At 34.1% G+C, this 14,748-nt stretch overlaps 1 protein-coding gene across 1 annotated transcript in view; it reads left to right on the top strand.

Annotated features, from left to right (window-relative positions):
- LOC145292173 (mitochondrial uncoupling protein 4-like) overlaps nucleotides 1–14,748 on the top strand; it is a 45,095-nt gene that overhangs the window by 17,714 nt on the left and 12,633 nt on the right. The window contains exons 3-6 of the mRNA XM_080138435.1: nucleotides 166–228; nucleotides 2,415–2,499; nucleotides 11,681–11,803; nucleotides 14,307–14,419. Coding sequence (XP_079994561.1) covers nucleotides 166–228; nucleotides 2,415–2,499; nucleotides 11,681–11,803; nucleotides 14,307–14,419 — 384 coding nt within the window. The remainder of the gene's footprint in view (nucleotides 1–165; nucleotides 229–2,414; nucleotides 2,500–11,680; nucleotides 11,804–14,306; nucleotides 14,420–14,748) is intronic.

Raw genomic sequence — 14,748 nt, 5'->3', positions numbered from 1 at the left:
TAGATATATAAGAAAGTACATTTGCGACTTGTGCAATTTTCAGATTGTGCTAAAAATGTAGTTCTGATGTAGTGAACCAATGCTAACATTGTTAAGTATTGGTTATTTTTATGTAAAAATCGAAATTATTTTATACATGAGATATCTTTCATTTTTTTTTTCCAGTCAAAGAGGAAGGGATTCCAAAGCTTTGGCAAGGTGTAACACCAGCCTTGATTCGACATATTGGTAAGTAATGATTGTTTTATGTGGACATATCATAGGAGTTAAGCAATATTTACACTTTTATTTTTACACTTTTATATTTACACTTTTATATACAGGATGCGTTAGTGTTTGAGAACATTTATTGCATTTTTAAGGATAATAAAAATACAAGCAACAACACTTCTGTATATTTATTAAGATTGTCAGACTGACTTCCTCATCTTGGTTGTTATAGTCACAAAGTTTTGGCCGTTTTGTCCTTCGGCCTTCATCAGAAGTATCATTCGATACAAAACATTTGATACAAAACATCTGATGAAGGCCAGAGGGCAAAACGGCCGAAACGTTGTGACTATAACAACCAAGATGAGTAAGTCAGTCCGACAATCTCAATAAATGAAAACACCTCATCTCAAAAATACAGACAATTACTAACACATTTGTAATTTAATAAAACAACACTGGCACATAAGTGACATTCTTATTTAATAATTTCATTCAATGAAATCTCCCTCTGCTTCAATGACAGTTTTTATTCAAGACCTAAGCCTTTGGCAAGCACGTATAAGATGGTTCTCGTTGATGTTGTCCATTACTTTGACTATGGATGCTTTCAGAGAATCTTTGGTGTTGTGAGGATGTCTAGTAACATCTCTCTCTCAACAATGCCCTATATGTAATAATCCAATGGATTAAGGTCTGGAGAGCTTGGAGACCAAGTTGGTAAAGGTTTTTTCCATCTGGAAATAAAATAAAGTATGTCTTATTCAGTAGGATGTTTCAATTTGTTTAAAAGTTTCTTAAATCTCGCTAAACAATTTTCTTTGGTGGTCTCTGACATAAACTGGCCTTTCTACATCACATTGGACTTGTATTGAAGATTCTCATGGACAGGCGTTTGAATTTTAGCTTCAGAGACACCAGGATCTTTTTTGCGATTGACCTCATTGATTTCTGGAGGTTGTTGTCAATGATATTCTGAACTTGTTGAATAAACTTGTGTGTTTTAATGCTGTCAGAGCATTGCTAGTGCATTTTATGTTTAGAAACAGGAGAATTATCTTCTAACTCTTTGCAAACTTTTAAAACAAAGGAATTGTGTAATTTGCAAATGGTTATGTTTTGTCATTATTGCAACTGTAACAGCATGTCTTTTCATTTCCTGTGTTAGTTTTTTATCCACCATGATTGATAGTCTGTAAAAAAATGTAAGTTAATGTATAGGAAAGAATTGGTAAACTAAGTGATATTCTCAAACATCAGACACACCCTCTATACACTTTTATTTATACACTTTTATTTATATATGATGAAGTAAACAAATGGAATTTATTTCCACAAATATGTTGCGATAATTCTGGTTTTCGGTTGACAGTTTCATTTGCATAAGTATACTGCTATGTCATAAAAGATGATTAGGTATAAATCCAATCAAATTACAAATGCAGAAAACTCTTTATGATTTGCGTTCAAATGTTATATTCTAAAAAAGTCATGTTTTCTTGATGAAATAGGTGTTTCTTATTTAGAAAATCATTTTAAAAAATTTTTTTAGTAATTAATAGTATATCATAGTCGCTACAAGGTTGATTTTGATCTCTTATTTATGGAGAGGTTGTTAAAGGGGAGGTAACACATTTATTTATCAAATATGGCAGATCAAGCCATAACCTTCTCACTTCCTCATAGAATTTGATTTTATTTTCTTAGTTAAAAAAAAGTACTTGAACAATTTACATGATTTTTGGAATGACATGTTTCTTCTATGATGGGTAGTAGATCATATTTCGGTATCTTTTTTCTTTTCTTTTTTTGTTTTAGACTTGCACAGATATAATTGTCTGCTTTTTTCACTTCCAGTTTCTGCTCCACAGATAGATTGACAGTGACAAGTAAGATATGGTCCCTTCTGATTAATGATTAGCATTCCTCTAAGATAACATAAATGCCCCCCCTTTTCTCTATGTTAAGAATGACTTTCTTGTCCACTTGACTATCTTTATTTAACCAGTTAAATGCACAGCAAAAACCAGAAACCAGAAGTCAAAAAGAAGCAGACAATCTTGACTTTTGCCAAATTAGTAAAAAAAGAAGAAAAAAACAGTTGAGCATATTAATTTCAGCTCCCATCATAATAGGGGTGCTATATCTACATTTGACCCAATATTAGTTTTTCTTAATTTTCTTTCTTTCTTTTGCCTCAACAGTGTACACTGGATGTCGGATGAGTGTTTATGAGATCTTAAGAGAAAATCTTTTTCTGAAGAATCCCGATGGAACATTTCCAATTTGGTAAGAGAATTTCGAATTCAAACATTTGTTCATGATTTTTTTTATTTTTGTTGCCCTGAGCCCTCATCATCAATGAAGATGTGTTCACACATCATAATTAACCACTATGGTCACATTGTAGTGCCACTGTTTACCCGGGGAGAGTTACTTGGTAGAGAAACATCCTGGGACTGGCAATCAGCTCCCGGGGTAATAAACAATATCACGATAAGCACATGGATGATAGAAACATCTATGGGTCAATATGGCATCAACTATGGTATGGTAGCTGGTATGGGTCTCTTCTTGAGTCTTCTTTGTGTTGTTACAGGCAGTATTTCCATCATCAGCATTAAATGGCAGGGACCGCATGCTGAAATTTAACGCTTGTACAAGACAGCACACAAAGGCATTTTTATAAAAATATAATTATTTTATAAAACACTGGAGGAGCATATTTAAATCAGTTATTGTAGACCCACGTTCATCGTGGAGGATGCAAACTGGCACGGGTTTCTCAGGTACAAGATCCATGCTTTGACAGTCTAAAACAATATAATTTAATTCTCTCTTTTTATCACTGAAAGAGAGAGTGAAAGGAAGAGAGAAAGACATTCATACATAACATGAATGCGGTTTAGTTTTTGTAGGCCTTGATGACGAGTTCTTTTGGATTTGACCTTTCGTTGTGACTTGGTTGAATATTATAAACAACTGTCACTCTTGGTTTGAATCATACCTGATTAACAACAGTTACTGAAGCCATCATACTTTTTTTCAATATTAAGATATTTATTTCTCACCTCTCTACACAGTCAGACACAAATAAGGTTTAAGGTTTATTAATGCAGAAGCCCCAACTCCTCTAAAAGGGAGCTTCTTCATTGTACTGCACATGTGTTTTTTTTTTATCTGACTTCAATAGTATGTGTATGTGTGTTTATCTTCTGGGTGGCTGAGTTCATTGGCTATATAGCAGTAGGCTTAAAGGAATTTTAGCATGGGACATTCTAGTCGCTTAGGATGGACGTTTTTAATGCTGAGAGTTAAGGCATCTTGCAGATGTCACCCAGAAGAACTCTAACTTGTTGACTAATTCATGGTCTTTTTCTGTAGAAGTTTATCAGTTCACATCGGCCTGACAAAGAATGAATCCCAATGAAGCAGAAAAAGAAAGAGGTTAAGCTATTCAAGCCATTTGCTTTTTAGCATTCATTTAAATCACATCTTGATATAAAAAAATTACGCTAGACTGCCATAAAAGAAGTGAAAAAGGAAAGAAGAAAAACGTAATCTATATATATGTAAAAGCGAAAATGTATGTATGTGTGTTTGTGTGTCTGCTAAAAACTTTCGATAGACTTAACAAAAATTAACAAACTTGGTATCATATTAAAGCTCCACCCTCCGGACGACAAATATCGAAATTTGGGCCGAAATGGACCACTAGAAGTGGGGCAGCTTACCGATTTTCTGCAGGGGGGGGGGGAATGTGATATTTTAACGTTGAACATTACGTATTTTTAATTCGATTTATAAGTGCCCCCAAAAAAAGGGCCACAACTCTACCACATAAAGTGTACACGTGGCCCTTTTTTTTTTTGAGTCAACTTGTATTCAAAAACCGCTGAGTCATGTCACGTAATCTTGACGTCAGCAAGCTGTAATGGCAGTCTGTATATAAAAACATTGCATATATTGTTTTTTATCGGTTAAAAAAAGGCAACAATATACAAATTAAACTATGAACTTATATGTTATGAAAACGTTACCAAAGTTATTAGCAGGTTAAAAATAGTAAAATCCGAGACTTAAACCAAAAACAGTAAGCAAAAATAAGTAAATAAAAAAAAAATTACGCTTAAAAATATTTATCATGAGACGTACAATTTCTGTTTTCACAAAACAAAAACAAACGGCCATTTTCTTTTTTATATTAGTTACACTATGACCTGATTCTATTTACAGGGAGGAAGGTGGGAGGCAGGAAGGTGGGAGGCATAATATGAGTTAATCAGTTTACTTACACATTTTAATATAATACGAAATGAGAATGAATGGATTTGGTGACATCCCAGGCATAAATCTTCCTTATTTTCGAGTAACGTTTTTTTTTTTCTCTACAGCTTATTTTCTTAGTGGGAGAGGGGGGGGGGGCGAAAGATGAAACCACTTTAATTGTAAGAACAGATACTACACTTTGATCTTAGCCAAACGACCAAGTAAAAAAAAAGATACCTATTGTATATTTTTCGTATATTAAATTAAGACAAGATGTCATATTCCAAACATCACAGCCTGGGATTAGATAAAATTCATGGAATTTTTCCTAGCAGACCACTCGGCGTCACCTGGGATTGGAAAAAATTGGTTGATATAATTAGCCGATGTAGGTGGAAATACATTAAATGTTTCCTAAGATGAAACCGCTTTAATTCTAAGAACAGATACTACACTTTGATCTTAGCCAAAAGACCAAGTAAAAAAAAAAAAGATGCGTATTGGATAAAATTGGTGTATATGTACCAGCAAAATACCCAGCTTCACCCAGATTTGTATGACATAACACTAGCACGATATATATACTAGCTGATTACCTGGAATTGCCTGGGATTGGATAAAATTAATGGAATTTTTTCCTAGCAGAACACTCGGCGACGCCTGGGATTGGAAAAAATTGGTTGATATATATACTAGCCAAATGCTCAGTGTTGCCCGGGATGGATTACATAGGTGGATATCTGTACTAGCAAAATACCCGGCATAGCACAGGATTGGATAAAGTAGGTGTATATGCACTAGCAGGTCAGCCCGGGATCGTATGACATAGGTGGATGTGTACGAGCAGAATACCAAGTGTCGCCTGGGATTGTATGATATAGGTGAAGTATAGGTCCGATTCGACAATTTTGAAGGTGCTTGTGCATTATAGGCCGATTTGACAATTTTGAAGGTGCTTGTCCAGTATAGGTTCCATTTGACAATTTTGAAGGTGCTTGTGCAGTATAGGTCAGATTTGAAAAATTTAGACGGTACTTGTGCAGTATAGGTCCGATGTGAAAATTTGAAGGTGCTTGTGCATTATAGGTCCGATTTGACATTTTTGAAGGTGCTTGTACAGTATATGTCCGATTTGAAAAATTAAGAAGGTGCTTGCGCAGTATATATGTTATAATATGCAAGTGACCTCCCTTGGATGTAGCTTCATTATCAGATTCCATTAGATTAATATACAATCATTATTATAATATGCAAGTGACCTCCCTTGAGTGTAGCTTCATTGTCGAATTCCATTAGATTAATATACAATCATTGTTATAATATGCAAGTGACCTCCCTTGAGTGTAGCTTCATTGTCGAATTCATTTAGATTAATATGCTATCATTGTTATAATATGCAAATGACCTCCCTTGGATGTAGCTTGATTGTCGAATACCATTAGATTAATATATAATCATTGTTATTATATGCAAGTGACCTCCCTCGGATGTAACTTCATTGTCGAATTCCATTAAATTAATATACAATCATTGTTATTATATGCAAGTGACCTCCCTGGAGTGTAGCTTCCTTGTGGAATTCCATTAGATTAATATACAATCATTATTATACTATGTAAGTGACCTCCCTTGAGTGTAGGTACATTGTCGAATTCCATTAGAATAATATACAATCATTGTTATACTATGCAAGTGACCTCCCTTGAGTGTAGCTACATTGTCGAATTCCATTAGATTAATATATCATCTCTTTGCTATAATATGTTGGTGACCTCCATTGGATGTAGCTTCATCGTCCAATTCCATTAGATTAATATACAATCATTGTCATAATATGCGAGTGACCTCCCTTGGATGTAGCTTTATTGTCGAATACCATTAGATTGATATACAATCATTGTTATAATATGCAAGTTACCTCCCTTGGATGTAGCTTCATTGTCGAATACCTTTAAAATAATATACAATCATTGTTATAATATGCGAGTGACCTCCCTTGGATGTAGCTTCATTGTCGAATACCATTGGATTAATATACAATCATTGTTATAACATGCGAGTGACCTCCCTTTGATGTAGCTTCATTATCGAATTTCATTAGATTAATATACAATCATTGTTATAACATGCGAGTTACCTCCCTTTGATGTAACTTCATTGTCGACTACCATTACATTACGCAAGTGGCCTCCCTTGGATGTAGTTTCATTTTTGAATACCATAAGATTAATATACAATCATTGTTATAATATACAAGTGACCTCCCTTGGATGTAGCCTCATTGTCGAATAACATTAAATTAATATGCAATCAATGTAATATTCTGCCAGTGAGTGCTCTTGGATATGGCTTCATAGCTGGATATTTGTACTAGCATAATACCCAGCGTTGCCAGGGATTCTATAAGAAAGGTGGATATATGTACTAGCAAAATACCTGACGTTGCCTGGGATTGGATATTTACTAGGAGAATACCTGGGATCGGATCAGATAGGTGGATATTTGTGCTAATAGAATACCCCATATAGGAAGATGGTGCGATTATGTCATAAAATCATGAAAAATTATTGTCCAAATTAGTAACATATCCAAGAATTATGAAAAATGATGAAATGCGAGTCATTTGTTGGTGTGTTTGTAATGAAATAACATGCCAGACAATGTCACAAAGTAATTATTTTAGCAAAAGGAAAGGATATTATGTGGGTTGAATTATAAAAAACGATTGTCGAAATTAGTAACATATCCAAGAATTATGAAAAGTGATTAAACGTAAGTTATTGGATTGATGTGTTTATAATGAAATGAACAGCCCAGATATAGTCTTAAAGTTAATATTTTAGTAAGAGGGGGTCGATTATGTGGGTTACATCATTAAAAATGATTGTAGAAATTAGTAACATATCCAAGAAAAGTGAAAAAGTATGAAATGTGAGTTATGTGATTGGTGTGTTTGTAATGAAATTATAGCCCAGACAATGTCTCAAGTGTATTATTTTAGTAAGAGGAAGGGGATTATGTGGGTTAGCTCATGAAACGTGATTGTCGAAATTAGTAACATATCCAAGAATTATGAAAAGTGATTAAACGTAAGTTATTGGATTGATGTGTTTATAATGAAATGAACAGCCCAGATATAGTCTTAAAGTTAATATTTTAGTAAGAGGGGGGCGATTATGTGGGTTACATCATTAAAAATGATTGTAGAAATTAGTAACATATCCAAGAAAAGTGAAAAAGTATGAAATGTGAGTCATGTGATTGGTGTGTTTGTAATGAAATTATAGCCCAGACAATGTCTCAAGTGTATTATTTTAGTAAGAGGAAGGGGATTATGTGGGTTAGCTCATGAAACGTGATTGTCGAAATTAGTAACATATCCAAGAATTATGAAAAATGATGAAACGTTAGTTATTTGATGTGTATGTTTGTAATGAAATAGACACTCTAGACAATGTTGCATGGTTGTTATTTTAGTAAGAGAGGGGCGATTATGTGTGTTAAATCATGGAAAATGGTTGCTGAAATTAGTAACATATTCAAGAATTATGAAAAACAAAATGTGAGTTATTTGATTGGTGTGTTTATCATGAAATAACCAGAGACAATGTCTTAAAGTTATTATTTTAGCAAGAGGAGAGGGGATTATGTAGGTTAAATCATGAAAAACAATTGTCGAAATTAGTAACATATCCAAGAATTATGAAAAGTTATTAAATGTAAGTTATTTGATTGATCTGTTTATAATGAAATAAACAGACCAGATATTGTCTCAAAGTTAGTATTTTAGTAAGAGTGGGTCGATTATGTGGGTTAAATCATAAACAATGATTGTCGAAATTAGTAACATATCCAAGAATTATGAAAAATGATTAAATGTGAGTTATTTGATTGGTGTGTTCGTAATGAAATAGACAGGCTAGAAGATGTATCAAAGTTGTTATTTTTGTAAGAGGAAGGGGATCGTGTCGGTTAAAGAGGGGAGGCGATTATTTGGGTTACTTCATTAAACATAATTCTCGAAATTAGTAACATATCCAAGAATTATGAAAAATGGTCAAATGTGAGTAACTTGATAGGTGTGTTTGTAATGAAAAAAACAGCCATACAATGTCTGAAAGTTATTATTTTAGTGATAGGAGGTGGCGATAATGTGGACTAACTCATGAAAAATTATTGTCGAAATTAGTAACATATCCAAGAATTATGAAATATGAAGTTTTAGTTATTTGATTGGTGTGTTTATAATGAAATAAACAGAGCCCAGTCAATATAGCAAATTTATGATTTTAGTAAGAATTGGGGGATTAGATGTGCGCACTCATTAAATTTGATTGTCGAAATTCATAACATATCCAAGAATTATACAAAAATGATGAAATGTGAGGTATTTTATTGATGTATTTCAAATAAAATAAACAGCCCAGAAATGTTTCAAAGGTATTATTTTAGTAAGAGGAGGGGGATTATGTGATTGAATTCAGAAAAAATGACGTTTGAAATTAGCAACATATCCAAAAATTATGAAAAATGATGAAATGTGAGTTATATGATTGGTGTATTCGTAATGAAGTAGACAGACCAGACAATGTATGGAAATTATCATTTTAGTAAGAGGTTGCGATTATTTTGGTTACTTCATTAAAAATAATTGTCGAAATTAGTAACATATCCAAGAATAATGAAAAATAATATAATGTGAGTTACTTCTTTGGTTGGTTTGTAATGAAATAACCAGTCATACAATGTCTAAAAGTTATTATGTTAGTGATAGAAGGGGGCAATAATATGGATTTACTCATGAAAAGTGATAGCCTATGTATCAAAGTTTTTATTTTAGTAAGAGTCGGGGCGATAATGTAAGTTAAATCATGTGACATGGTTGTTGAAATTAGTAACATATCCAAAAATTATAAAAAAAATGATGAAATGTGAGTTATTTGGATGATGTGTTTGTAATGAAAAACCAGCCAAGACAATGTCTCAAAGTTATTATTTTAGATAGGTGAGCGATAATGTGGGTTAAATTGTTGAAATTTGTAACAATCCAAGAATTATGGGATTTAACGAGATACATCTACATATATAATTACAGATTACCCAGAGTCACCCTGGATTTAATGAGATACATGCAAATGTACGCAAGCAGAATACACGGTCGCCTGGGGTGTAATGAGATAGATGCAAATATATACTAGCAGAATACTTGGCGTTGCCTGTGATTGAATTAGATTGATTGAAATATATACTAGCAGAATACCTTGCGTCACCCAGGATTTCATAAGATTGATTGAGATATATACTAGCAAAACACCCAGCGTTGCCCGGGATTGAATGAAATAGGCGAGAATATATATTATAAAAATACCTGGCATCGCTTGGGATTTGATGAGATAAATGTGTTGTATATTACCTGTCCTTTCATATACATGCTGTAAATGACCTACCCTAGGTAAGATACAATTATTTCATATGTGTAATACCCGTCTTATGTAGGTAAAATATTCTTTTGCTCGAAATAGCAAATGATACATAAACATACAAAAGTCCTCTCTCATAAGAATAACAAATATATTACAAAACCAAATTCAATTTTCTCATTGTTTATACGGCCCTGAGCAACGCCGGGTAGCCCCGCTAGTCTATTATATAAATCTCACCTGTCTGTTAGTGTGTGTGTATGTTTGTATGTCTGCCTAAAACTTTCGACAGAGGCGACGAATTTTCACGAGATTAGTATCATTTTGAAGATCAACCCTTCGGATGATAAATATCGAAAAATTGGCGAAAAACATTAATTCCTTCAACCTCAACTGGGCACTTTTCTACAGGGAGGGGTCACTTTTTTCACCGATATTTTCAAAATCATCTCCTCTTTTCGATTGTCTAGCCTTAATTAAACCTACATCACTTTCAGTTTGGTGATGGGCGCAACAGCTAACGCGTCATGTTTTTTTTTTTCACTTTCTTTTCCTCCTTCGTGGTATGGGTTTGAGCCTGCGTGCCTACTACCACTTTTTTCTTTCTGCTCGCAATTTTCCTTTATTTTCTTTTTTGCTCAACCAACACCCTTACACACACTTTCTTTTCCGCCTTCACATCACGGGTTCGAGCCTGCCTGTCTACCTACTACAACTTTTTTTTTTTTTTTTTTTGCTTAACACACACCGCCGGGCATCCAGGTTAGTCAAAACTAAGAAAGAAAAGGAGTAGCTTATATCAGCTCAGTAACTTCTCTAATACCTTTCTCAATGAAGATGGAGGGGGGGTATAAATCCTCCTCACCTCTCATTAAAAAAGTTATATTGGATATCCAAGACTGCTGTACTTCAATGAAATGAGGATATATTTTAATTGTTGTAATATAATCCTGATGGTTTTTTTGTTTTTTGGGGGTTTTTTTTTTTTGCATGTTTGTACTACTGATATGAATTTTATGAAATGACCTATATCAAGTATAGATGCACTCCAGCATTCATGACCTGAGTAATGCAATGAATTGTATATGGTTTCTTGCTAACCTCCCTTCCTCTTTCATCTTCTGACTATTTTAATTAGAAGGTTTCTTTTTTAAGGGATACAATTTGGAAGAATGATTGGGGGGGGGCGGTTTTAGAGAAACATTTTTTTATAAAAATTGTTTTTGTATTTATAATTAAATGTGAGAGAAAAGTTAACTTAAAAAAATTATTCCATAAAATCAACAGTAGGTTCTCTACAGTGCAATGTAGATTAGTATGCATTGTGGACTAAATCACTGTAGGGAGGCATGTGAACTTCCTTTTGGTGCACAGCAGTGAGTTCCTAACTAAAGCAAACAATCAACAGATTTGATTGAAAAAATGGGCGATTTCATCAATTTTGATGGCAATAAAATATGAGATGGAGAAACATTTCTTGATCCTCATTCAATCCCGGGTAACGTTGGGTCTCTCTGCTAGTTGACTTTAAAAATGAAAATGATCTGCTTCTAAGTGAATGATATAAACTATTCTTTGGGATAATTATGCCAAATCCGGGGTAATTGCACCAAATCGCGGGGTGATTGCGCCAATAGAAAAAAGTGCACTTTATATGCATGGTTGCCAAAAGAGCACTTTTAGCTAGTTGGCGCAATTACCCCGGACTTGGTGCAATTACCCCAAAGTACAGAACTGTTTCCTTGTTGTGTCTTATAGTTTTATTTTTGGCATTTTCTCAGGAAAGCAAGCTGCTGTGGAATGATTTCCGGTATGGTCAGCCAATTCCTTGCAAGTCCGACAGACCTCGTTAAAGTACAAATGCAAATGGATGGAAAACGTCGTCTGGCTGGAAAACCTCCAAGGTTCACCATTTGTTTTTTCTGTCTTTGTATATTTCTTGTTACAAATCATTCTAAGATTTTCTTTTTACTTAAAAAAGGTCATAATCAGTTTAAAATTGTGCAACAAATCTATTTTGCAATTTAGATAAATATTTCTAATGGAATAAATATTATAAAATATTTTATTAAATGTCCGATCGCCTCAATGTTGCATCTCTGTGCCTGTTTTACAAGTATTTCAATGAAATGTGTTCCAATGAACTTGTTGCACTTGTGCCCTCATGTCATACACATCCCCGACAAACCCACTTTGCAACAAAATCACACCCCTTCACTGTTGAGGTTCCTAACTGCCAGAAAGCTTTCTACTTTAATAGTTTCTTTCTTCGAGCAGCTAGACTTTGGAATTCCCTGTTTCCCTGACAGTACTTATATGCAGAAGTTTAAATGTAGCATAAACCAACATCTTGTTAATCTTTTCTAGGGATGGTCCCAAATAGTAGCCCCTTATGTCCGAGTGGTGATATACTCTGTTAGTGGTGAACGTGAGTAAAAACAAAAAAAAAAAATGATTAAAATATTTTTTTTTGTTTTCTGAGACTTTCGGTGTAAGCTATCTTTTTCAAAAAACTTTTTTTCTCTTCACTTTGCTGGTGGTATTAACCCTGACGAGTCAGCCCCTCTTGGAGACAAAGAAGGATGCGTCCAGTGTTATTGACGATTGTTGTTAGTCTTGAGTCAATTTGTATGTTGGCTTGTTTGGTATGAATTTTAAATAGAAAAAGTTTAATCACATTTTTTTTTTTTTCTACAAGGAAATCACCACTTATCAAGGCCCGGAGGCCACTCGGGGATAAGGGTTATTGCGTGTACAGTAATCAATGGGGCAATATCGTAGTAATCGTTAGTAATGGAGATCTGATAAAGTGTCTTACTTAAGAGGGAGGTTCATCTGGAATTTTATGTTGAACTTGAAGACATCCAAGTTGTAGTCAGGTGGTAAACAGGCAAACGGAAGAGAGTTCCACAGTCGTGCACTTCTAAGAAAGAAGCTTTGTTCATGGAATTTATGTTTTGATTTAGGCACAGATAAAGAGTGGAGAAAATTACTGAGAGTGGTTTCAGCTAGACGGGTTTTTTCGTGAAAGATTGGCGAGGGTGGACCAGAGATTGGAGCTCAGACGAGCACTTCCCATGGAAATAATAAAACGACAGGCTTGCAACGTACCTTCTGTGGGAGAGAGATTGCAGGGAAGAGAAAAGGGCATCCGCCATTAGGCTACGAAGCCTATTTTGTACTCTGTCAAGGCAGGATAGGCCGTTTTTAGCAGCTTCTGTCCAGATATGGCAGCAGTACTCCATCACATCTTTAAAAACATTATTTTGTAAGATCAATTTGAAAATTTTAGAAAACCAAATAATGTTATAAAATTTGTATTTTATGAGAATTTCAGTGTAAAATATCTTTTTCAAAGAAAAGTGTTTATTTTATTTTATTTTATTTTTTTTTCTCCATTTTGCTACTGGCATTAACGCCATGAGTCAGCCTTTTGTGGAATGAAAAAGAATTTTTCATTCATCATTTTTATGAAGAAAACAACACAATATTTATTCAACAACATGATAGTTTATTAATAAAATGTCAATTTTCAAAATCAATATGGAAGTATCAGGAAGTGTTCTGCTGGATTGTCAAGGAGAGCAGGCTCAAGACATTTCACTGAATGATGGTAATGGAAAGGCAAGTAAAGCCAAGTTATTTTACGATGGTCCCTGATCTGATGCATCATTGATAGACCAAGTCTGCTGAAGAAGTCCTATAAATGCAGAGCTAATCACTCCACTCATCTCAATAGCAATCGATTTGAATACAAACTGTTGTATTAACGACTGATATTAAACGAAATAAAGAGTCCAGTGATGAAATGTCCTTTCTCTTTGCTTTTGTTTTTTTTTTTTTAATTTTTATTCACCTCAAACAAGGCATATTGCCACAGAAACATGAAGCATAAGGGGCTACTGTGGTAGATACAAGATTTAGGAGGAGGGAAGGTGTTGGAGTTGAGCAGCAAGATTGTTTATTTACATTTAAATTTCTGTATTTTAGTACATTCGAGAGGGGGGAACAAGGAGTAGGTGTGTAAGTAGTAATTGTGAGGGTCTCAAACCATTTGCTATGGATGACAAGCTGATGTGTTGCAGGTCAACTTGTTGAGTTGTTTTTCTGTGTTCTGTTGAGAAGTCAGTGTGACTCTTCACAAGTTTGTGGTAAATTTTTATTGTGTCTTGTTGGCTGTTCCTTCCAAAATTCAGTCTGGAATCACTCACTCAAACAGGTGTATCAAAAAAGTTTTTTTTTTTTTTACATGGAGGTCACCACTTATCAAGGCCCGGAAGCCACTCGGGGATAAGGGTTATTGAATTAAGGGTTGTATGATATATAATATTAAAAAAAAAGTTTTATATTTGAAGAATCTATTATTTATTTTTTGGTTAAAGAAGGATTATCACATTTTTCTTGTAGAATGAAGAGCACCTCCCATGCATTCCGGAAAATAGCAGTAGAAGGAGGTTTCCGAGGATTGTGGAGCGGGTGGGTGCCGAATGTACAACGAGCAGCCTTAGTAAATATGGGAGGTAATACTTTCATTTTTACTTTTTAATAAAATATCTGATACCTATGTAGAATACAGACCGTGCTATTTTTTAGATAGGATTTGCAAGTTAAATTCAATGCCAACACTAGAATCTTCGATATGATGCTAATTAATCATTCTTAAACGTCTAAAGATGTAAAGACCAATGTAATATACAATAAATTACTAATGTGAGGAGACATAAAAGAAGCTTTCTTCTGAAGTTAGAAATTAACTTACCTCTCATTCTTCTCTCTAGTAAAGTATCAGGTCGACAAGAAAGTTCTTGCAGTTTTTAACTTTTAAATTCAGATAGACATATCTCGGCTC

This window comes from Euprymna scolopes, chromosome 13, assembly GCF_053919585.1.
Source record: "Euprymna scolopes isolate OS-2025 chromosome 13, ASM5391958v1, whole genome shotgun sequence".
NCBI lineage: Eukaryota > Metazoa > Mollusca > Cephalopoda > Sepiida > Sepiolidae > Euprymna > Euprymna scolopes.
Note: the sequence above shows the minus strand (reverse complement) of the source record. Positions and strands in the feature narration are given on the sequence as shown.